This window comes from Ochotona princeps, chromosome 7 (assembly GCF_030435755.1).
Source record: "Ochotona princeps isolate mOchPri1 chromosome 7, mOchPri1.hap1, whole genome shotgun sequence".
NCBI classification, from domain to species: Eukaryota; Metazoa; Chordata; class Mammalia; order Lagomorpha; family Ochotonidae; genus Ochotona; species Ochotona princeps.
This window is the reverse complement of record NC_080838.1, coordinates 36,681,785-36,706,306: the sequence shown is the minus strand read 5'-3', so window position 1 is coordinate 36,706,306 and position 24,522 is coordinate 36,681,785. Positions and strand designations below refer to the sequence as shown.

Genomic DNA, 24,522 nt, shown 5'->3' with positions numbered 1-24,522 from the left:
AATTAAAAGTCATATTTTTTCTAGAGAAATTTAAGTGGGGGAATACAAAGGCCGATTTTTCAGTAGTAGTAACAAAGCCAGTCATGTTAAAGACATTTTGCAGATCCATAATATTTATAGTACATAAATAATAGCAACAAAAATGTCTATGCTAAATCTTCTGCATGCATTATACTCACAAGAATCAACTTATTCTGACATGAACAGGGTCCTGAATAAGGTGTGGGTTAGGAGAACAACAAATTCTAAAAATTTTTGTTTGAAGTATGTAATGAAGGTAGATCTCATATGGAAACCAGGAGAAGCAATGCTATCTGGGACAAAGTAACTACATTATCTGAGTTTTAATTTGTCATCAGTACATCAATAATGTATATAATGTGCTAAAGATAGTACCTGGAAGTCATCACTATTACTTGTATTATTAGCATATTAATATGTACTGTTAGGATGATTGGAATATGCAACAAAATAAATTCTTATACATAAAGTGGATGCATATAAATGCCCTCCAATCATGTATGTGCAAGGAGTTAAGCAAAATCCTAAAACACTAGGAAGTTTAAAAAATTATCTGAACTCACATCTACAACTCTGAAGAAACTACAGATAGACATTAAAAAACAAATCTGAGACAGGTAAATGTCAACAGATAAAGGAACTCATATCTGAGAATATTTTAAAATACTTTCATTGAATGAGTTCCTTATAGCAATATCAAACAGGAATAATTTTTTAAAGTCCTGTCTCTAAGTCAATCAGATTAATGTGTTACAAAATTAATCAGAGATGACCTAGCCCCAGATGGCCTCATGCCACTTTGCCATTGTGGAAGCTGACCACAAGCTGACATTGGTGCCAAGGGAACATGAGGAGTAGGGAGCTGTAATTTCCTAAGCCCGGAAAGTGGGTTGGGGATATGTGACAGTTGAGGCCACCAAGGGAGTTTTTAGTGAATGTGGAATGACTTCTAGGGCACTCCAAGGACTGGATGATATAAACTTTCTTTTAAGAGCTGTTCAGAATCTAGCATAATTATGGCCAATAGAAAGGCCTTCTTGGCCCTAGAAACAAATCACTAATTGAATGAATCTAGCTTATTCTCCTTGAAAGCTCTTGAAAGCACTCCAATTTATGATCAACACTGTAATTTACTTCATATTGCATTGAATTTAGTCAGGCATTCACTTCTATGTTTTTATAAACACAATACTGAGTTGCATGTGTGATGTAGACATTTGCTGCTTCCTATGGTGCACATTAGCTGGAAGCTCGATCAGAAGTGAGACGCAATCCCGTGCACTCTAAAGTGAGATGGGGATGTGGCAAATGGCAGCACACTACCTGCCCAAACACTTAGTGAATTTTACTGCAACATGTCACACTCAGTTTTCTCTCACATTCTCTCATGCAGAGATTCTGCTTCAGGAGACAAAGTTATCAGCTGACACAACACACATCATCTAAGGACTCATGAACGTGAAAATTCCTAGGTGCTACCTCAGAACTGAACCAGAACTCAGGGGCGGGGCCCAGAAACACGTTTCAACAAGCCCTGCAGATGATCATGCTCTGGTCGAGGACCAAGGATCTGCACTACACTGAAAAGACGTTCTCCCGTTTCAGGGTAAGGCGCGCTTCACTTACTGCAGAGTGTTCAATGTTGTACAGCCCCAAGTCTCCAAGCCTATAATGTTATTGTACTTTGCAGAACATATCTTCACAGTTGGTAGCACATTTTTTAGAATTCCATTTAACATAGCTTTTAGATTAAGGCATATTTGAATATATTCTAAAGTACTGGTGCTTATTTAACTAAATTTTGGGTTGTAAGGAAGAAAATGTGGCAAATTAAAACTATACTACATAGCATAAGCAGATAGTATCATAATTTAGACAGATTTTTCTAACCCATGTGTTAAGTATTTTTAGGTTCAGCACTTTGTCCTGTAATATAGCCACAGCTGTGTATATGTGATTAAGGAATGAACAACATGGATAACATATATTTCAAACACAAGCTAATAGTTATCCTAAAGAATAGAAAGGAACCGTATATTTTGTCAGTATCTCCACTGATATGGCTTGTGTTAAAAGCAAAAAAATAATAACAAAAGATAGAAGAAATGAATGTTGTTATAAAGATACAAAACTCAATTCATACATATATATGATGAATATTAAAAGAAAAGTTTTGAATAAAACAATATTTTCTTCTACTTTATATGGTAAAAACTTAGGGATCAAATTTATAGTATAATTTTGAGGAAACTGTTTTTTTAAACTTCTTCTTAATTCTATTTTAAATCCATGATATACTACTACTGCGCATAACATAAGCCTGTGGCAATTAGATTTTTCTGTTCCCTAGGCATTTTAGTAAAGCCCACTTTTGGAATATGAAAAAAACCATAATTGTGTGATTCTAACTTTAAAGAAGATTTCCTACTTGAATGCTAATCTTTTGAAAATTTTCTGAGTTTAAAGAGAGAAAATATTTTTACAGAGCAAGATGGAACTTGTATGAATAATTCATATTTCACAGATGTTGCTGTCATTCTGAAAAACATCACTTCATATTCTTTTTAAACTCTATAAACACAGTCACTGACTCTTATTAAGTGTTCAGTTATATTAAAAAATAAGAAATTTTATGTTGTAAATTCATAAAATACTTTGTTTAAAATAAGCAAAGGAGCATTTGTAATAAATAGCTAGCTAAATCCATTACGTGATTTTCAGAACATGTCCTGATTTATTTTCGTTTACATTAGAGAGTCCGAATGGAATACCTGAGACTGGGCATTGATATTGGCTCCTTCCTTAACAAGAACCTTCACGACTTCCGCTTGTCCAGCCAAAGATGCGATGTGAAGGGCAGTGTTTCCCTTCTGTTGGGGAGAAACAGACCATGTTAGATGTTTCAAATGTTGCACGAATCAAACATGCAGGCATTTTCCAAATTGCTGATTACTTCAACTAATTAAAATCTGTCATCATATCAAGATCGTAGTTAACTTTGTGAAGAAACCACTTCTTACCATAAAAATTTGATCATTCTTTCTGTGTTCCTTTTCTATATTTCACAATACTGGTGTAGCATAGAGAAACTTGAATAACTCGATTCTTAGTGAATCAAAAAATTGGTGATGCATGTGAGTGTGTATGTGTATGATATTATCTCATGAGTCTTGGAACTTCATCAACAACTAAAGAATTCTATATCAAGAAAATACTAACTTGAAAAACAGACACATTGAGCTTATCTCACCTTGCAAGAAATAGGTGTTTTTAGAGGTGAGGAGATTTATTTTGCTCACAATCATATTTCCATCCACTAGGATATACAGTTCTTAAAAAGTATTTAAGGAATAACCAAGCAATATCAAATTTTGCATGAACCTAAGTTATCAATTGAAATTGAGCATCACAGCACCAATTGCCAATGAAAACAAATTTATCTTTTAATAAAAATAAAATATAGAATAAGTACTTAAAGATTGCCTCAATATCATCAAAATAAATATTAGAAAGGGAAAAACTTTGCTGGATTACATGTCGCTTCTCTTTTTTACCACCAACTCACCATAGGACCATTAACCACTCAATTTATATTAAAGGGATTCAGTTTTCTTTTTTTAATTGAGATATTCGCCTGGAAAACTCTGAAATTTGACCTCTGCAAGTAAAATTTGTATTTAAAATATCAGTTAAATGTAATGAAAAGGAATGAAAGGTGTCAGGTTGATGTATGTGTATGTGAAATGCAGGCATTTTGATGAGGTAAATTGATCTTCATTCAAGTTAATATTCTTTCAATATTCAACACTAATCTGATACACTCAAAGAAAGGTTAATAATAATATTTTCTCTCAATGTTCAAAGTAATGAATTTATTCAATAAAATATGCCTATTTTAACTTTTGTGAAATTGCTGTAGAGTTTTTGTGCTTTTTAAAAAATTCTTCTAGAAATGGTATTGGTTTACTTTAGAATATGCAAAACCAATAAACATCTTGCCAGGTTTGTATAAAGTATTAAAAATGGTTAACTGGCCATATTTCTAGTTTATTTCTAAACTCTTTGGATTCCATCCTTATAAGACTAATACTTGCAGCCAGAGTGGGATGTCTAATTTTTCTTTCTGTATCTCCCAAGTCATAGTCTCACTTCTCAGCCCTTATCAGCAAGCTAGGTTCCAATCAGCTACTTGATTTATCCAAACAAAACTTCATATTCAAAAGATAAAAGATGTAATCATTTAAAAATTCTCTGTTGTTGAGATGAATACTCAACAGATTCAGAGTCAAAAACAGCATCAGTAAGTGAGCAATCATGTCTGGTTTATCAAATATCTTATACGTCTCTTTAACATCAGGCCAACTTTTCTTTATCAATATGTATTATAGTGATACAATTTTAATTTTGCCCTAAAAATCCAATCCAAAATCCCACATCTCTTTTCCATTAGTATATAAAATACTATGTTCTTATGCCAAGATAAATCCATTAAGAAATTTATAGCTTTAACTGATTCAGAAAAAATCTCTTGTTCATTTCCATTCGGAAGTTTACCAGATCAGTTTTTTTTTTATTAAACCTCAAGAAAAAAGTTTTTTTTTATTGAACCTGCAAAGACTGTGTTAATCTAGAATCCTTGGTAAAACAGAACAGAGAAGATAAAGTTCTAGAAAATCGGTGTATAGGTTTCTTCAGTCTTCTGTTTGCTGTTTTTAAGTGAAGCAATTGAAACTCTGCAACATTTAATGGAGCTTTTGTAGTTAAGCTTTGAAATATACACTGCAAACAAACTCTAAGTCATTTCCTGTTTTCTTAGGAAGATAAATTACCTTAGTGGCAGAATCCACAGCAGAGCCTCTTCCCAGCAACTCCTGAACCAGCCCCACATGGCCTTCCTTGGCAGCCAGATGGAGAGCATTGAGTCCATTCTGAGAAAAGAGACAAAAGAAAAGCCCCAGAAGTTGAGTAATCAGATCAACAACGGATGAGTTTATTTTTATTTGGCATTAGTTTGAATCTATTACATGCAGGGTGACTAATTTCCCTTTGATTCAAAGAAGTAAAAAGATTAATATTCATTAGATATATGGACATGATAGCTTCATTTTAAGAAACTTTTATTTTCACAGAGAAATGGTTAAATACTTTCGAACAGGAAAATAGGAAGCACAATTTTGTATCACTTATCCTGTGCAAACCAAAATAAATTTTATCTAGTTTCTCGAATATAAAGAACTCTGAATAAGTCTTACTTTTTAACAAATGAGTTTTTTCAAAAATTTATCTCACAGCCTCTGGTATTATATCGAATAAACTCATTTAGTTCATATTACCTAAAGTGATCTACAATGATATTCTCCAGAAAGTAGATTTAAAAATAGTCCCTAGAATTCATAAGAAATCACGAAAGTCCCCCAAATGCCAAAGCAATCTGGATAAAAAGAAAAAAGCTAGAGGCATTGCACTACTTGATTTAAAAAATATTACAAAGCTATCACAACCAAAACAGCATATTCCAGCCTAGGCCATTGAAACAGAATATAGTTCAAAAACAGATTCACTCATTACAGACAAGTAATATTTGACAAAGATGCCAAGAACACATGAGGAAATAACAAAACATTTTCAAAATACTTAGATATTTACAAGTAGAAAAATGAAACTGGATCTCAATTCTCACTACAATCGGTGGAAAATGGATTAAAGAACTGTATTGTAACCCCAAATTATAAAACTACTAGGTGAAAACATAGGAAAAACTTCATACACTTAACATGGGAAAGGAGTTTTTGAGTAAAATTTCTAAAACAGATCAGAAAAGTGAAAAGACATTGATGGCATTGCATCTTATGAAAAAGCTTCTAGATAGCAAAAGAAACAATCAGCATAATGGAAAGACGCCCTACAGAATGAGGGAAATTATCTGCAAACTATATATCTGACAAAGGTTTACTATCCAAACTACAATTGACCTTGAAGAACCCAATAGCAAAACCACAAATCATCTGAGTAGAAACTGGCCAAAGGTCAGAGCGGATGCTTGTCCAAGGAAGGTGAACAAGTAGTCATTGGGTGCACGGAAAATGCTCGGTATCAAGGAAATGCAAGTGAAAGTCACAAGCAGATATCAGCCACTCCAGCTGGACTGGCTGTGACCAAGAAAGAAAAACAGTAATAATAATAAGTGTAGGTGAGGGTGTGGAGAAAAAGGAAACTTTAACCATCACTGGTGAAAATTGTAAATCAGTACAGAGTTACAGACAAGAGCATGTAGGTTCCCATGAAAAACATGGAAAAGGAACAGCCTTAGGATCCAACATTACCACAAATGGTATATCCAAATCAAATGAAATCAACTTGTTAAAGAGATCTCTGCACTGCCATATTATAGCCCATTCACAAGATACACCTCCAATGTTCACAAATGATGAATGAATAAATACATTATATACACACAGTGCAATACTACTCATCCACAAAAAAGAATGAAATCTTGTCACTTGTAATAATGTGGATGGACTCAGGGCAGATGTGTTGGTTGAAGCAAGATGGTGGACTGGGAAGGAGAGGGGGAAGATTGGAAGGGTGTGTGTGAAATCTAACAAGCCAGAAAGCCAGAGACGCACACAAACAGACAAAACAAACAAGCAAACAAACAAAAAAACGGAAATGTGGCATGACGTTACTCACACATGGAATCTAGAAATGTTGATCTAGAATTAGAGTACAAAAGTAACTGTTAGAGGTCAGAGAGAATAAAAAGAGGAGTACTAGTGAGAAGACAGGCAGTGGGAGGTACAAAGCATCGTTAGCAGAAGTAACTTCTAGTATCCTATGTTAACAAAAATGCATCAGGTGTTTCTAAATAACTACAGGAGAAAAACAATGGTTTCATTAAAAATAAATGATAAATATTTCAGAATATGGATATGCCAGTTACCCTGATTTGATCATTACAAAATGTGTACATGAATGGAAACACATTATAGGCTATAAAAATATATTGTTATGTGTTAATTAAAAATAAAATTAAAAAGAATAGAATGACACTATCTAGCAAACACAACAGAAACTCCTTTAAAAGGTATAAAATATGTATCTTGGGTAAAAGATGGGAAAATGGGTACACTGCACACACCATTCTGGTTATGAACTTGACAGGAATTACTTCACCCAACCAGAAGCTGCCTCAAAGCCAGAGCTGATGTTTTGAAAGACTCCTGAGTGCAAACATGACATATTTCAATGTGTGAGACAAAAACTAAGAAAGATAATAATTATGGTAATGTTGTGCATGAATATCAATCATTCAAACTGTTATAAAGTCTTTTTTGAAATAAAGAAGCAGTCCTGTTTGTGTTTAGGCAGTGGTGGTAATGGCTTGCCCTTTGAGAACTGACCCTGTCAATCATGTGTGTGATGCTTGTGTGCAGCAAGGAAATAACGCGTGCCTGCACCCTCGCAGGACAACGTGGTGTCTCTGCCCTGCGAGATTCTGTCATACATTTGTCATACAGAAAATGGACAATTTCGGGCTTCAATCAGGTTGAATCTTATCCTGAAACGCATTCTAAGATGAAAAAAAAATTGGTTTCAAAAACCTTTGTCACAGACAGCCTATTCAAACTGGCTAACTTTATCAAAAATGTCTTTCACTCGCAATTGATAAAAATGTAATGGAGATAATTCAAGTGTTACAAAATACTGAACTATGATGGCTTTGTTCTTAGAAATGTTGTTTTATGTTAAGCATGCTTCAGGGAATAGGTGTGGCTTAACTCCTAATAAATAATGAAACAACCATTGAAGGAGCAATACTTCATTGTGACTCTCAAAGTATTGATGAGTTATTGCGAAATCCTCCAGAGAGGCTTCTATTCTTGGACCTGGAAAAAATGTTCAGTTCTGTCTTGAAATTTTGTCTTCTGAAGGACACAAGAACAGGTATTTTCCCCAGTTTTGACCCTATTACTACAGTGTTTTGGTTGAAATTCTTTTCTCTGCCCATACTATTTTCATAAAATAGTTAAAAATCTTGACAGGTTAAAGATACCTTTAACATGACCAGATCCATTTTTTTTCTCTTTAGAATCAGCTATCTGTAAAAACTAATAGCAATATTTCCAGTCTTTTAAGATGCTACTTTCATTTGGTATCCGTTGTGTGAAATGTTAATCAACATTCTCTAATTTCTATACAACAAACTGCTTTTGCCTTGGCTTCTCAACCCCGGTTTACGAAGTTTATTGGTTTACAGGGAGTAAGTAAAAAGAAAAATTAAGACACTTAAGCGGATATTGCAGTAACCATAGTATTAGGGACTACTGCGGAATCCTGGGTGAACAGATGTAATTTGCATAGCTTTAGGAATGTGCTGTATTTTGACTCCCCAGTCATTGTTGTCTTTGATACTATAATTGCATACTATTTGTCACAGCAGAAAAGAGGCTTCTATGTGATTATACTGTCACCAGATTTCTGTTAAAATCCAGGTGATACTCAAAACATGACTTTGTAAGCTGCTTTTGTTTCATATATGAGAATATAGAGATTTCAAATAGATATCAAATAGATATATTAGAAACTTTGATATTTACTTAGAATCTGAATTCCAAAAGAAACTGAAAACATAAATTAAAAAATAAAATTTAAATTTAAAGTTTAAAAACAAATTTAAAATAAATTTAAAATCATAAATTTAAAATAAATTAAAAATTACACCTTCTTGTAATAACTGTCAGAATTTATCATTTTTTGCCACGTTAATTCAACATTAATTGTAGTTACAACTGGAATACTTATATTGTTCTTTAATTTTAGAGTAAAAATTTACTTCTGAATTGCAATTTTGCAATAATGGAACTTGTTCAGTTTAGAAACTCCACAGAGTGTAATAATATATTTTAAAGAGTTTTGTAAATGCTAACAAATATATACATGATAATCAGTATTTCCATATGTATTTGTGAGATTATAAGCATCCATAGAAACTTTACTTTTAAAAATAAATATGCTATCCAATACTATGTATATTTATATATTTAAATAATGATTTGCATATTTCAAAGGCAGAATTACAATGAGAGGAGAGAGAGGGAGAGAGAGGAGGGAGGAAAAAGAGCCAGAGAGAGAGAATCTTCCATTCACTGATTTACTCCCCAAATGGTCACAATAGCCAGGTTTAAGACAGACTGAGGCCAGGAGTCAGGAACTTAATCTGGATCTCCTATTTGGATGGCCATTATCAAGAACTCAGGTCGTATTTCACCGCTTCCTCAGACAGCTATGTAGGGAGCTAGCTGGAAAGTGAAGCAAACAAAACTCAAATGGGTGCTCATATAGGATACTGGTATCACAGGTATGGGCTTAACTCCCTGTGCCACAACACCAGCCCCAATATCTAATATATTGAACTTTCATATACTTTAAAAGTAAATCCTACATTATAAGGCAAATCAAACTTAGATATAAAATCAAATTATACTACAGTATATTTACTATATGGAAGCCATAGTCTTATTCTTAATGATTTGCTTTGTAGAAAGCATTTAGTATAGGTGAGGTGGTCACAGAAGGTGACTGGGAACTCGCATTTACTTTTAACATGTTGGTTACTCATTACTATGTCAATTAATTCCATAATGATGTAAATTTTTGCTGATGGTATGTTGGAGCTTTCAATTGACTGGGATGATGCTCTGCTGGCTCTGTCTTCAGACCAGAGAGGGTATACCTAAGAAGCCGTTGGACTTGACTGGACAATAAGATGCTGGACTCTATGTTTGGTATACGCTTGCAATGGGGGAATCTCAACTGAACTTGAGCTGTGGTTATGCAACAAGGTGGAGGAATCCACCATGGTGGGAGGGTTTGGGGAGGGGTGGGGAGAACCCAAGTATCTATGTAATTGTGTCACATAATACAATGTAATTACTGAAGTTAAATAATAAATATATATTAAAAAAAAATCCTTTTTTTCTTTGCAAAACAAATTCTGATTTTTTTTTAACAAATACCGAACTCTGAGTAGACAATAAAGTTAGATAATCAATACATGTATGTATGGTTTCAGTACATTTGTTGGCATAAATTGATAAGTAATTTTTGAAATTTACTATAAAATTCAACAAGTGAATGTAACAAATCATCAATGTTATAAAAGTTTAAAATGTTTTATGATTCCTCAGTTTAATTGGTATGCAAATAGTGATGACTGTGTTAATTGCATAGAACTAATCCAACAAATAAACATTGTTTTTTAATTCCTACTACATGATCAAGCAAAGCATTAAATTCAGAGTTGTTTTCTGGGTATAATCAAAAGGAAGGTAGTGTGAGTATAGTGAAGGAATATTTCTAAGGAAATTATTAAACTTGGTGACAGTAAAGAGCGTTTAACCTCAATGATATCTTTTGATTGTACTTGTTTTTCCACATAGCATTTACCTGGGTTTTTGAAGTTATTTATAAGAAGAAATCTTTTACTTGGGATAATGAACCATTACATAAATGTTTCTGGAATATGGATTAGTTACTTCATTAAGAATCAAGTTTCAGTCATTGGGAGTTGGCTAGAAGGCCTAGAAAATCAATATTATTCCATTTATTTATTTTTCACATTGTGGGATATCTGTTGTCAGAGCTGTCTCCTTTTCTTTTCCTTCATTCCAACCTCTGCCTCCCTCTGAAGTTCAGAAACTGAGCGTTTGAAAGCGCCATTGAGTTTTTAACACTCAGCCCCAGGCCCATGGCAGAGGCTACTTAGTACTTATTGTTGGCTGGATGAATGGCAAGCATACGAAGAACATAGAAGGAACACTTTGGTAAAGGTGGTTTTGTAATCATTAAAATCAATTTGAAGTGCAAAGATTGAGTAATTTCTACAGTTCATAGGCTTTTATGTTTATCAAGATGCTGAGACATTGAATTGGATATATGTTTCCCTGGTGCTTTAGATCTGCCCACAGAACAGCTAGACTTGTTATGTTGAAAGTTGTTATCTTTTCCCCAAAATGTGATGAAATAAAATTCAATAAACCTCTAGACTGAGATGTAAAATGTTGACTTGGTCAAGTGACAAAAATATTTCCATGATGACTTTGGGTGCTACTTTTTATGAAGTTCCTCCATGAGTCAGAAGAAAGGAAGGATAGCTTCAGTGGATGGGTGTCTGTCTCTTCTTTCTTTCAAAGAAAGAGTTACAGAGAAAAACGAAGGAGAGAGAAAAAAGTTTCCAGGTGCTGGTGTACTCTCCAAATGATCACAATAACTACAGCTGGCCCATCAGAAGCCAGGAGCCTGGAATTCCTTCGAAATCTCCCAAATAAGTGGTGTCTTTTGCTGTCTCACGAGGCGCATTATCTAGGAAGAGTGGCACCTGGGACTTGAACTGGTCCTTGCATGGAATGCCGCTGTAGAAGGCTGGACTTGCTGTGCCACAATACTGGCCCCTGACTTTTTTTAACACAGAAAAATGTGGGAAATAACATGTCTAAAATTAATAAACAAAATCACCAATGTCACAAAACAGAAAGTTAATGTGCAACAATTAATAGCATTTTTATGTTAATATCATCTAAAAAGAAATCAACAAAATAAGTTGTAGCAATTAGGAATTGCTATAAAAATGAGCATGATACCTAGGAATAAACTTAAAGTGAAGGATATTTACAGTGAAATAAATAATCAATGAATGAAATTGAAGAGAATACATAGGAAACTTATGGTTCATGGATCGGAAGAATCATAGCATTAACATGTGCATATTACACAAATTACAGATTTAATACAGTGTCTATCAAAATTTCAGACATTTTCACAGGACTAGAAAAATCACTGCTACAGTTTGAATGGAACCAGTAAAAACTTATAAGAAACTAATATTGAGCACATCGATCAAGGCAAGAGGCATTACTTAGCCTATCTTCAAGATATATTACAAAGCTATAGTAATTAAACAGCACAGTGTTGGCATAAAAACAGATTCATACATTACTAGACTAGAATAGAGACACTAAAAATTAAGCATATATCAACAGTGAACCGTTGCAAATTAAAACCACAATGAATTATCAGCTTAGCCCAACTGGAGTGGCTATTACCAAAATAATAATAATAAAAAGCATTGACTATGATGTGTAGGAAAGGAAAGCCTACAAACTGTTGGTGGAAATATACATTAATACAGCCATTGTGAAAAACATTATGTGAATTCCTGCAAATATTAATATAATCCAGCAATCTCACTACTGGATATATATCCAAACGCTATTAAAGAGGCATCTATACAACCATGTTTATTATAACATTACTTAATAATAGAGTAATGGGAGCAATTTAAGCATCCAGCTACTGATGAATAAATGAAGAAAATGTGGTATATATATAAAATGAAATACTATTCAGCCATTGAAAGCTATGGAAACTTGATATTTGAAACAATATAGATAAAAATGGTGGTCACCATGTTAGGTGAAAAAAACCAAGCACGGGAAGTCAAAGTATCATTATAATCTGACTCATATGTGAAGCCCTTAAAACAAAGTGATGTTATAGACATTAAAAGTTTAATGCTGGTTAAAACAGGTTTGGCAGAGAAGTGAGGACAGAACAAATCTTGATGAACAGATGCAAAATTATAGCTATATATGACTAAAGAATTCTAGGGTTCCCTAGAAACTTCCCCTCATGAATTCAAAATGTAGTCTATCTTCTTTACAAAAAGAGACTCGGTAAATCTACAGAAGAGCACAGAGCATCTCCTCAACAAGTGGGTCAGTCTCCTGTTAATTAATTAAGACTCTAAATTTGAAAAAAGAATTGAAAGGAAGAATTGTGCGTTGGGGAGGCACAAAGAACCCACCATAAATCAAATACTTGAATAGTATTACAGTGTAACATCTATCATGGTATCAGAGAGTTGGAATGGATGGATGGGGGTGGAAGGGAAGTATCATTTCTATTGCAATTTCAGATTCTATTGCAAATTCAGATTTGCAGACAGAAGGAGAGACAGAGAGAAACATCCTCTATCTGCTGGTTCACTCAGCAAGTCGCCACGATGATTGGAGTTGAGCCGATTCAAAGCAAGGACCTAGGTCCCAAGGCTTAGAGTTGTCTTCTACTGCTTTCCCAGGCCACAGGCAGGGAGCTGAAAGGGAAATGAAGCAGCTGGGACAGGATCCAGCTCCCACATGGAATCCCAGTGCATGCAAGGCAAAGACTAGCCACTAGGCTACTATACTGGGTCCCAGGTTATTTGTGGGTTTTTTGTTTGTTTGTTTTTTGCCTGTACCTATGGAGTGTTTGCCTACTTCTGTGTCTTGCAGAGTTTCCCCTATATTCTCCTCCCATATTTTGATGACTGTCTGGTCACAGATTTCAAATGTTGATCCATTTAGAGTTGACTTTCCTACAAGTTATAAGGTATGGTTTCATACTTCCGCACATGTAGATTCAAATTTTCCCAGAACCCTTTGTTGGAGAGATTGTCCTTTCTCCATGGATTGATTTCTGCTTACCCATCAAAAATTAGTTGGCTGTAGAGGTGTGTGGGTTAATTTCTGGGATTTCTATTCTGATCCATTGATCTGAATGTTCATTTTTGTGCCTGTATCAAACACTTTTGAATACAAATGCCCTTTAAGTCTTGATGCTTTCAGCTTTGTTTCTGTTGTTTAAGATTGCTTTAGCCATTCAGGTCCCTTGTGTTTTTGTGTGAATGTTGTCATCTTTTTTTTTTCTAGATCTCAGATTAAGGACATAGCCTAGATCCCATGTCCCAATCTGCCTATGAGGGAGAAGGGCAGGAGGGAGGGCGCTGACAAGTTATGGGGGAGGAAGACTGGAATTTTAATTTTAGTATTTTTACTTAAATACACCTCTTAATGATCACATTGATTCTCAAGAATTTAATTTGTAATTTGTAGGAAACCTCACAATGATTTTTTTTCAAAAAAGTCAACTCACTCCAAGCAGCTATTTCAAATGTCTTAAACAATCATTTGAAAAAGCTAATTGAAAATTATTGAAATATTAACTAAGCGTACTAAATCCTAATCTTATGAGTCAGGCTCTATTTTAAGGGAATTGTTGCATTAGTTCTTTTGACCTGGAATTAAGCATTACGAGTTATGAATTACCTGGTGATTGAAATGCAAAAGTTGTATATTCAACCACCCATTCCAACAACAACAAAAATCTGTGGAATCTGCATTATAATCCTATTTCACTGAGTTTAGATCTTCCAGTCTGTTTATTTTTCCATCTTTTACTAAATTGTTGTTGGTGGAAGCAACTGATTAGGAGAAATCTTGTTCATCATTTACAGACATTAAAAGTATGGTGCCTACTGGCTGATGAAAGAGTCGAGTGCGTGCTGGGCAGAACCAGGCTGGACTGCAACACCCTTGGTTCCAGTGCAAGTCGGGACTGAAGAGCGGAGCCAGCCCAGCGATTGCAACCACCAACTGATTGTGGCGATGGACTGTGCCGGGCCTGGTGCTTGCTGGAACATGCGGGAATCTGATCTGGGAATACCTCAAAGTTTCTTTGGTGATCTCCCCAATCGAACTGCTGGACTCAGAGCCCTGGCTAGGAGAGGACGGAGGACAGAACAGGTCAATCAACCACCTCAGCTAAACGTTGGGCAGCGAAATACTGGGCAAACGAAAACTCCATGATGGACTGTGACAATCAGTGGATTCTTCAATGACCTAATCGAGCTGGGAGTGATGTGACTGGCAGTGATCCATAACTGGAGGACTATTAAGACCACTTGAGCAAGTATCTCAGAGCATGCCCCACATCCGGGACTTTGGGCGGGTGGGAGACTGGGTGGGGATTCTCCCTCAATATCCCCCTTCACGTCAGATACATAAATAGTATAATAAAAATATATATTTAAAAAAAGCATGGTGCCTAAAAAAAAAAGTATGGTGCCTAAAAAGGACTGTAGTGACCACCACTAGCTTTAAGCTCAAACTTACAATTCAAAGGGAAATTGAATAACAAATCTCTTGAGAAACTTTTGTGCTTGCTTGGAGGAAAAACAAAACTCTCAACTCCCTGATTTCTCTCCTTTTCTTCCTCCGCCTCCCATGAGTACTACTGATGTCTTCTATATTCCTCAAAGGAAACGATGCACCATAGGAACTCTAACAAAGCTCTTTGTCATGGTTAGGAACACCCACTACTGTCCCAAGTAATGAGTCTGCCTCCAAACCAAGGTGTAGGAATGTGTTTCAGACTGTCCTGCCCACCTCCTCCTGTACAAGGAGATGGCTTCCTTTTAATGATGACAGCCTCTGCATCTATGTGTGTGTACCTTAATGCTGCAAAGTGTGTCCTTACAAGTCTCTGCTGTCTGCATTCTTATCTCTCCCATCCTACCCTGAAGACCTTAAATTTCTGAGGGAAAAGGCTGCAAAGGCACTGAGTATAAGACTAAAACCTATCACCTACAATAAGTTATATGCTGTATACCTATATACACATTAAAATAAGTTCTTGATCATGTTCACACCAAACTGACCAACACTTCTTAATATAGAAATTGGACTTTTGGACACATCAATTTCCTTTATATTTAAGAAAACATTCAATCTGAAGTAGTTGACACTCAAAAGAAAAATTCCTCTTTTTTCTGCTTCTTAATCCAGGAGGGAGAAGGTTTTGAGAAGATTAGAGATCATACACTTTAGATTATCTTTTTATCATCATCATTGAAATGAGAGAGAGAGAGAGAAGGAGAAAGAGAAGAAGAATTACAAGAGGAAGAAGAGAAAGAGGATGAATAAAAACAACTGGAAAAGAAGGATAAGAATAAGAAGGAGAATAAACTTCAGGCGGGAGGGAGGGATGGCAAAAGGCTGGGGAACTTCTGTAAACTCAGGAAATTACTAAAACAGTTTAGAATAAGTTGTCATCAGAAGACACAGCAGTGTGACAGCATGTATAAAGTTCCCACCTACAGTGCCAGCATTGCATATGGGCACCATTTCAAATCCTGGCTGCTCCACTTCTGATCTAACTCTCTCCCCTGCACCTACATGGAAGACACAGAAGAAGCTCCTGCCTTCCGACTTTAAACAGGCCAGATTCAGTTGTTACAGCCATTTGGAGAGTGAACCAATGGATGTAAGATCTCTGTCTCTCTGTCTCTGTCTCTGTCTCTGTCTCTCTCTCTCTCTCTGTGTGCAACTGTCTTTAAAAAAATTAAATACTTTTTTTGCATTTCATTTTTTTATTATTAATTACATTGCATTATGCGACACAGTTTTATAGGCACTGGGATTCTCCCCATCCCTCCCCAAACACCCCCCCATGGTGGATTCCTCCACCCTGTTGCATTACCACTGTTCAAGTTCAGTTGAGATTCTTTCATTGCAAGTATATACCAAGCATAGAGTCCAGCATCTTATTGTCCAGATAAGTTCAACGGCTTATTGGGGAGACCGTCTCTGGTCTGAAGGTAGAGCCGGCAGAGTATCATCCCGATCAATTAAAAGCCCCAACATAACATCAGCAACAATTTATAACGTTATGGAATTAATTGACATAGTATTGAGTAACCAATATGTTAAAAGAAAAAAAATGCAAGTTCTTAACCACATCCTGTGACTTCTTCATTGACATTTCAATTTTAGTTTATATACAACCGGGTTCTATACACCTTAAAAAAGTTATAGATTACTTTTCAGCTGTTTCATGTCTATTTGCATTATAGTATTTAGCATTTTATAGTGTTGAAGCATAATTTTGCTGAACCTGGCTTTTTTTTGGGGGGTACTCTAGACTGGCTTATAACTCTAACAAGACATGTGTCGACAGTTTAGGTGCAGCACAGTTTTAGGAGGGGTGTGCAGAGAAATCTTCAATACCCTAGTGAGAAGTAACTAACCTTTGTGTCCCACCTAGTGAGGTATAAGTGAATCATGCTGACCGTTTCCTGTCTGATTCCAAGCTTTCCTTGTTGTTCTCTATCTATTCTAGATTTTTTGTTTGTTTGTTTGTTTTGAGGGGTTTGTGGAGTGATCCTGATGGTCATTGTCAGAGAGGGTGGGGGCCCAAAGTTGGAACCAAGCAAGGACCAGAGAAAGCTCCTCTCCCTAGTCCTGAAGGAAGTTTATTGTTCTTCTGTTTCTGCAGACCACTCAGGGCTCTTGGGTGTTGTTCCGATGACCTTGGATCCTACAAGGAAGGATTTGGACTTCTTCCATCCCATGTGGTAGATCCAGATGGGGGTGGGTGACCTCAGAGTTCTCGGCCTCCGAAGGCACTCCGATTCCCCGTGCTCTCCTTGGCAGTTGGGGTGTAGTCCTTGGTGCTCGTACTGATAGTCCTTGGGAAAGATCTGGGAGTCTCCAGGGCTGGGATACAAGCCTCCTCCTGTCCACCTGCTCCACTCTGGGGTCCACCCCCTCTCCATGCATATGACCTCCTGTTAAGAGGTTGTCAGGATCACTCTTGATTCCCCCCTGTGCCTTTGTAGTTTTACTATTCTCTAATGCTGATTTGAGTCTGTTGTCCATGAGTTACCAGTTATGATCCTGATAGGCCTTACTTCACGTCTTCCTCACACATCCTAGGGAGATGGAATTAAATACTTTAAAAAAAAAAAAAGAAACAAAGGGCATGGCACAGTGACCTAGTGGCTAAAGTCCTCGCCTTGAATGCGCCCGGATCCCATATGAGCGCTGGTTCTAACCCCCGCAGCCCCGCTTCCCGTTCAGCTCCCTGCCTGTGGCCGAGCAAAGCAGTTGAGGATGGCCCAAAGCCCTGTGATCCTGCACCTGAGTGGGAAACCTGGAGGAAGTTCCTGGCTCCTGGCTTCAGATTGGCGCAGCACTGGCCGTTGTGGGTACTTGGGTAGTGAATCATTGGACAAAAGATCTTTCTATCTGTCTCTCCTCCTCTATGTATATCTGACTTTGCAATAAAAATAACTCTTAAAAAAAAGAAACAAAATGTTTGAATATAAGTAGGTAAAATTTCAACAACTGCAAAAGGGCTGGATGATTTTTAATGGTACCTACCACACCCTGCCAGAAAATAAAACATAGCCAAGAAGAGAAACAACTAATAAGGACTGGCACCTTCACTCATCTCACTTGTCTGTATTTGCTCTACAGTCTCCTGACTAGATCTCTTTCTCCAATCTTTACAACTTCATCATCATTACCTACCTAGGACCATCTTCTATAAACTTGTCATATCCCTTTTCTCTGTTTATGCCAAGACAGCAGGTTAACTTTCACCCCTCCATATGTTATTCCCGTAAACCCAGATGTCTCTGTTTGTATCCCTTTTGACTTGGTCTCCTCTCACTTTCTATTCCCAGAAATTCTTATGCATGCCCCTTAGACCACAGGTGTCTTCTCATTAGAAATATCTTTCCATACTAAACATATTCTTAACTTCCTTCCTCTAATCTAAGCCCAAACACACTGATTAACTGGAGTTTGCTCAAGTGATGACTATTACTCCTAAATCTAACTTACTTTTTTATTAAGTACTGAACTTGGTGGATTTGCGTTTATGTGCTTGGTTCATTACTGCTCTCTGAAACCCTTCTTCATAAATTTTCAAATGTCGTCAGTCTCTGCCCTCCAGATCCCATTCTTCATCACTTCAAGATGTTCACTTCTAGTTCACTGTCATGTTCTCTAACATGTACGTCAGTAAATTTTCCAAAACTCCAGGGTTCAGGTTTGTGAGTTGCACTCTGGCATCACTTCATCATTTTATCACCTCATCTAGTCACTTATAAAATTGTACTCCAGAATTTAACATTTCCAGTATTAAAACAAAATCTCAATGGAAGTGCTCAAGTCTCTATCCATTTCTTACTCTCCAGCCAATTTATTTTTCCAACAGTTCTCCAGCCCTTGGCATCTAGAACCTAATCTTTTCACAATGCCCACTCTTTCTCCCCATTTGACATACATTCTTTATTTACTTTTGTGATGATTTTATGTATTCATTGCACCCTACTTCACTTATATTTCTCTATATTTGCCTTTTGTGTTTATTTAAATGGAATTTCATGCTTATGTGTGTGTATAACTCTCCATGTGATCTCATTCCTGATTCTGGCTACAGCATGTATAAACCTTCTACTTCAACTTACATTTTTATCATGATCCTAAAGTAGACCATTAATGCTGCCTGACAATCCTATCTTTTACTGTTATATTCTCTGTCTCTCCCACCCTTCTAGATTTTTATTTCATGCCTTCCCTCCTACTTTCCACTAACTCTTCTCCCATTTCACTCATAACTAATGGCCTTAACTCATTTCTCCGCAGTAACCAGCACTATTTCTTGCTTTTTAACTCATGCATCCTTCCTTTTCCTGAAATATCCATGCTCCTAGCAAAGTATAATTTCTCTTCTTGTGCACCAGGCCCCACTCTTCACTCTCATATACTCAAGGATATCATAAAGTAATTCTCCACTCTCCTTTCTCTGTCTCTTCTCTGACTTTTCCTTCTCTGCCAATTTTTTCTATCAAAGAAACAAAATGTTTTCATTTCTTTGGGGGCACAAAGAAATAATAAATATTGAAGAAGTGGGAAATAGTAATTATTTTGCCATATGTATATTGTTATCTTACTGTACTCTGTAATTATGTAAAATTACTATGTGTCAAAAAGAAAATCTTTTTGTTCCCACTTTCTCTTAAAGATATCACCTCTATTGTCTTCTCTTTGCAGAAAGTTCTCACAGCAGTACTAGCTGACCCCTTGTCCACTGATGAGCTCCAGTATGGCTTTTTCCCCACCACTCCACTGAAATGATTTCTTATGAAGTTTCCAGTTACTGCCATGTTGCTAACGTCATTGTTCTGTTCCTCCACTTTTTGATCAAAAGAATTTTCCAGAGTTGTCCATTTCATTCACCTGAAAGTAGTTTTTCTCACTTGACTTCAAAGACCCCATGCTCTTCATTGTTTTCTCCCAGTGTCTCTGACTATTCTCTCCTATTCTCTTCATTGGCTTCTCCTCAATTTCTTGACTTCTATAAATTAAAGTACGCTAAGGTTTAGCCCTAGAATCTCTCATATTTTACACAGGCATCCAGTATTTAGTAATCGCATAAACACTGACTATATTCTGAGTGCACCAGAATGTATACTCTGGCTAAAATTCTTTACCTGAACTCTTAGCTCATTTACCTGACTTCTTGTTCATTATCTTACATACCACAAAGACAAATCAAACCAAACAAAACCAACCTCTTATTTATTCCTTCACTTTTGTTCATCACCACCTTCTATATTCCTTATCATGAACTTCATCCTTCATTATTTTCAGAAGTGATTCCAATCTTCATTCCTGGATCCTCTCTTCTGCTTTCTTCCTACATTCAATCCATCACCACATTCAGCTCAATCTTTAAAAAGGTATACAGACCCGGCGGCATGGCCTAGCAGCTAAAGCCTTGAACGCTCCGGGATCCCATATGGGTACCAGTTCTTAGCCTGGCAGCTCCATTTCCCATCCAGCTCCCTGCTTGTGGCCTGGGAAAGCAGTTGAGGACGGCCCAATGCATTGGGACCCCGCTCCCGCGTGGGAGACCTGGAAGAGGTTCCTGGTTCCTGGCTTCGGATCGGCACAGACCCGGCCGTTGCAGTCACTTGGGCAGTGAATCATCATAGGGAAGAACTTCCTCTCTGTCTCTCCTCCTCTCTGTATCTGACTTTGTAATAAAAATACTTTAAAAAAAAAAAAAGGTATACAGAAACCAACCACTTCTCATCACATCCTCACAGTTATCCTTGTGTAAAATGTATCATTTCTCACCTTAACAAAATTGTTCCCTCTTTCTGCCTTCACTCCCTTGCAGCCTTAGTGTTACTATTATTACTAAGACATGACACTTCTGCACTATAAGCTCACTAATCACTTCTCTTCTCATTCCGAATTAGAGCCAAAGTACTTAAAATAGCCAACAAGATCTTATACAACTTGAAGCTAGCTTCTGCTCTCCCCTGACGCTCTCTTACTCTTCCTGTTCCCTATTCTACTCCAGGCAGATTGGCCTCCCAACTGGCTCCTGGGCATGTTAGTTATGCTCTGCCAGTAGAGTGTTCTCACTTTCAAGTCTTCTAGAACGGGCTCCCTTCACATACCACATGGACTCTATGTTCACTCCTTCAAAGCTTCTTTCAGTCAACCTTCTTAAAATGACACTCTATTCCTCTTCTACTCCCTCTTCTACACTGCTGTATGTCTCTCCATCACTTCCTACCTTCTCTTTATCCACATGTCCTACATTTTTTTTGATTAATTGTCTCTTTCCTATTAGGTTTTAGATTATCAGCCATATGACAGCAAGGTATTTTACTCTCTCTGTCCTGCTCCGGCATAGTACCTATGAGAGTGTCTTGCCACATAACAAGCACAGAATGCATGACTGATTACATAAACATATGAATGCAAACCTTTATCCAAATTATCAGAAAAGGATATCTGAGATGAACTAGGAAGCCTTGAGTAGCTTTCTGGGAGTCCAGCATTAAAGTTCATACTTTTAGTCATAGGAAGAGAGTGTTCAAGAGCATTCCCAGAACACAAAGTGTTCTCTTTCAAACTGACCTTCTGTAGCAGAATAGTTCAGAAATTATTTGTACACTTTTCAACTGACACAGAAGGTGGTGAGCATCCTGTCAGGAGACAGTGGAAACAGATGAACTCTCAAGGTTGGAGATGACTACATGTTAAGAGTGAAGTCTCACAAGAACTTCAACTGCTTCCCAAGATGTCATATACATTAAGAATATGAATCATTTGTTGGTTTTTCTGATGTTTAATGTTCAAGTTTATGATAAACTAATTTATTGTAGTATTTCTAAGGATCTGTAAATACAGTTCACAATATTTAATTACAAAAAAGGTATCCTTTTTGAAGATACCCCAGTAACTTTTAAAATGAAGAATCACATTTCACATATCTTCATTAATCTGTATATTTGTAAATAAGCACAACACTTTTTTTAGAACCTTCACAAGTAGTTTATGGGAAGCATCTATTGGAATTATTTTATAGTGCATGATACAAACAATGAAACCAAAAATTTTAAGTACTGAACATATTAGATCAAGGGTATTATAGCCTGAACTAGCAATAATCAGTGTAGAGCAAAGGCCAACATTGATGCAATGAAAGAAACTACAAGATGCTATAGAACCTAAAAACAAATGTTGCACAAAACCCAGATCAGGCAAAAGCACCAACTGCTGCTTCTTTAAAATGAGAGCTCAATACAAATAATGTAAGCATCTAGCCATGTTGTTCATGCATATATTTTTTCCTATTTTAACTGGCTACAAAGCTGTCTATAATTCATTCCAAGTTCCATTAATTTTATGAATCCAATTCTCTTTGATTCATTTCTGTTGCCTTTATAAACAACCAGGCTAATTGAATTGCTTTGGCATTTTAAAAGACAGGGCCAAACCAGATGGATTCAAATGGCATTTATAAAAAGGTTTTTAGTTCCAGTAAGTGACTTTAGTTTATTGCATCCCAGAGAAACAGTAACTGTTACCAAATTGTTATTAAGCATAATGTTTCCTATTTGATGCCACACAGTTGGTAGCCTATCTATGAGAATCAGTACTACCATTACAAAGCTTAGGTTGAGAACCAAAAGATTAAATTACACAATATAGATGATCATTTTCCTAATATTTATTGAGTCCCTTATTCTGCTAGGTATTTTGCAAGCATCTCATTTAATCAAAATAAATGACCTATGGCATCAATGTTGTCATGATCCCTACCACTGAGAAAACTCAGGCCTGGGGAGGTCAATTGCCCAGGGTCAATTAGTCAGTAATGGAGCAAATGAGCACTTGGATTCCAGCACCTACATTTTTTTTAAAAAAAGATTTTATTATTATTGGAAAGCCGGATATACAGAGAGGAGGAGAGACAGAGAGGAAGATCTTCCATCCGATGTTTCACTCCCCAAGTGAGCCTCAACGGCCGGTACGTGCCGATCCAAAGCTGGGAACCAGGAACCTCTTCCGGGTCTCCCACGCGGGTGCAGTGTCCCAAAGCTTTGGGCCGTCCTCGACTGCTTTCCCAGGCCACAAGCAGGGAGCTGGATGGGAAGTGGAGCTGCCAGGACTAGAACTGGCGCCCATATGGGATCCCGGGGCGTTCAAGGCGAGGACTTTAGCCGCTAGGCCATGCTGCCAGGCCCCAGCAACTACATTTTTAATATGGTTCCTAAAAATGCTGTAAGGTCTGAGTCATGCTAGGCAAGCATATGCTACAGCCATTGCTGGTTTCACTTTCCTGCTGCTAATGTACATGAAATTGTGAAATGTACATGCTAATGTACATAAAATAATGAACATGAAATTGTGCTTAAAATAGTGCTTTGACTTTGCCTTCTCTCTTTGTGAAGGGAAACACAGGACTTCACAACTAATTGATAAAGGATCAACTAAAAATCAAGACAGTATAAAGACTGCTAATCAATTATTGGTAATTTCTAGTATTATGTCTCATAAATGATATTTCTTCATTCTGGGTTCCTGCAGTGAAATCAATGAATTTCAAACATGGGGAAAGAATGTGAATCTTCTGGGGCTTTTATATATTTGTAACTGGTTATAAATTTTTATAAAAATATTATAGAATCTACTTTTAAGTACCTAGATGTTTACCTTATTTTAAATAGTATCAGATCATATCCAATTACTACATAGATGACACAGTATAAGTTTTTATAAGTTTCAGGAATGGAATGAAGATCAAGATTTATTCTCTCTTAGAATGTAAAATAGATATTGCCAGTTAAATCATTTAAAAATAACAGCTGACCATACTTTTAATCATTGAAAAATGAAATAAAAATTTACAGTTGTTTGCAAAAGTACTATCTGGTACCAAACTTATAAACTTTTCTACATTTTTAAATGAAGAGAAGTCAAGTGGTGTTATTGAATTAAGTTTCAAAGTTCTCATGTAGTCATGAGACCAATTTTCTAAAGAAAAAGATTCTGGTTCCAATCTCAGCTAAAAAAAAAATCTTAGTACATCAACACATGTGGTATTTTTGGAAAGCTGGTACAGTACAAATTGTTTTTCATTGAGAAATATAACAGGGTACAGAAGATCCTGGATTACCTATTACTTTTCCAATGCATTCTTAATACTCAGGCTCAAAAGTAACATAGATGCTACCTTTTCTTCTTTCTTATGACATATTAGCTTTGAATATTGCCAGTTCTGAAATATCAATACTTAGGCTACCCAGTTAACAACTTTGCTTTCCCGAATGTTCAGATACTATTTTGTTCCATATTGAAGGCTGGTAGCAGTGCTCTTTGAATTAAAGATCCTTCAGTTTCCTGTTAATTAATCTGAGGATAAGTAAAGGCTTTTTTTTAAATATTAGCAATGATTAACAATAAAGTTTGGAGTTCAAGATAAACACTGTCACTATTCATTTTGAAGGTCAGTTTCAGATATCCATTCAAGAAG

At 36.4% G+C, this 24,522-nt stretch overlaps 1 protein-coding gene across 1 annotated transcript in view; it reads right to left on the bottom strand.

Annotated features, from left to right (window-relative positions):
- The window catches only part of ANK2 (ankyrin 2), a 216,415-nt gene that overhangs the window by 153,039 nt on the left and 38,854 nt on the right, over nt 1-24,522 (bottom strand). Inside the window, exons 3-4 of the mRNA XM_058666952.1 lie at nt 4,851-4,949; nt 2,793-2,891 (exon numbers count right to left, since the gene is read on the bottom strand). Coding sequence (XP_058522935.1) covers nt 2,793-2,891; nt 4,851-4,949 — 198 coding nt within the window. The remainder of the gene's footprint in view (nt 1-2,792; nt 2,892-4,850; nt 4,950-24,522) is intronic.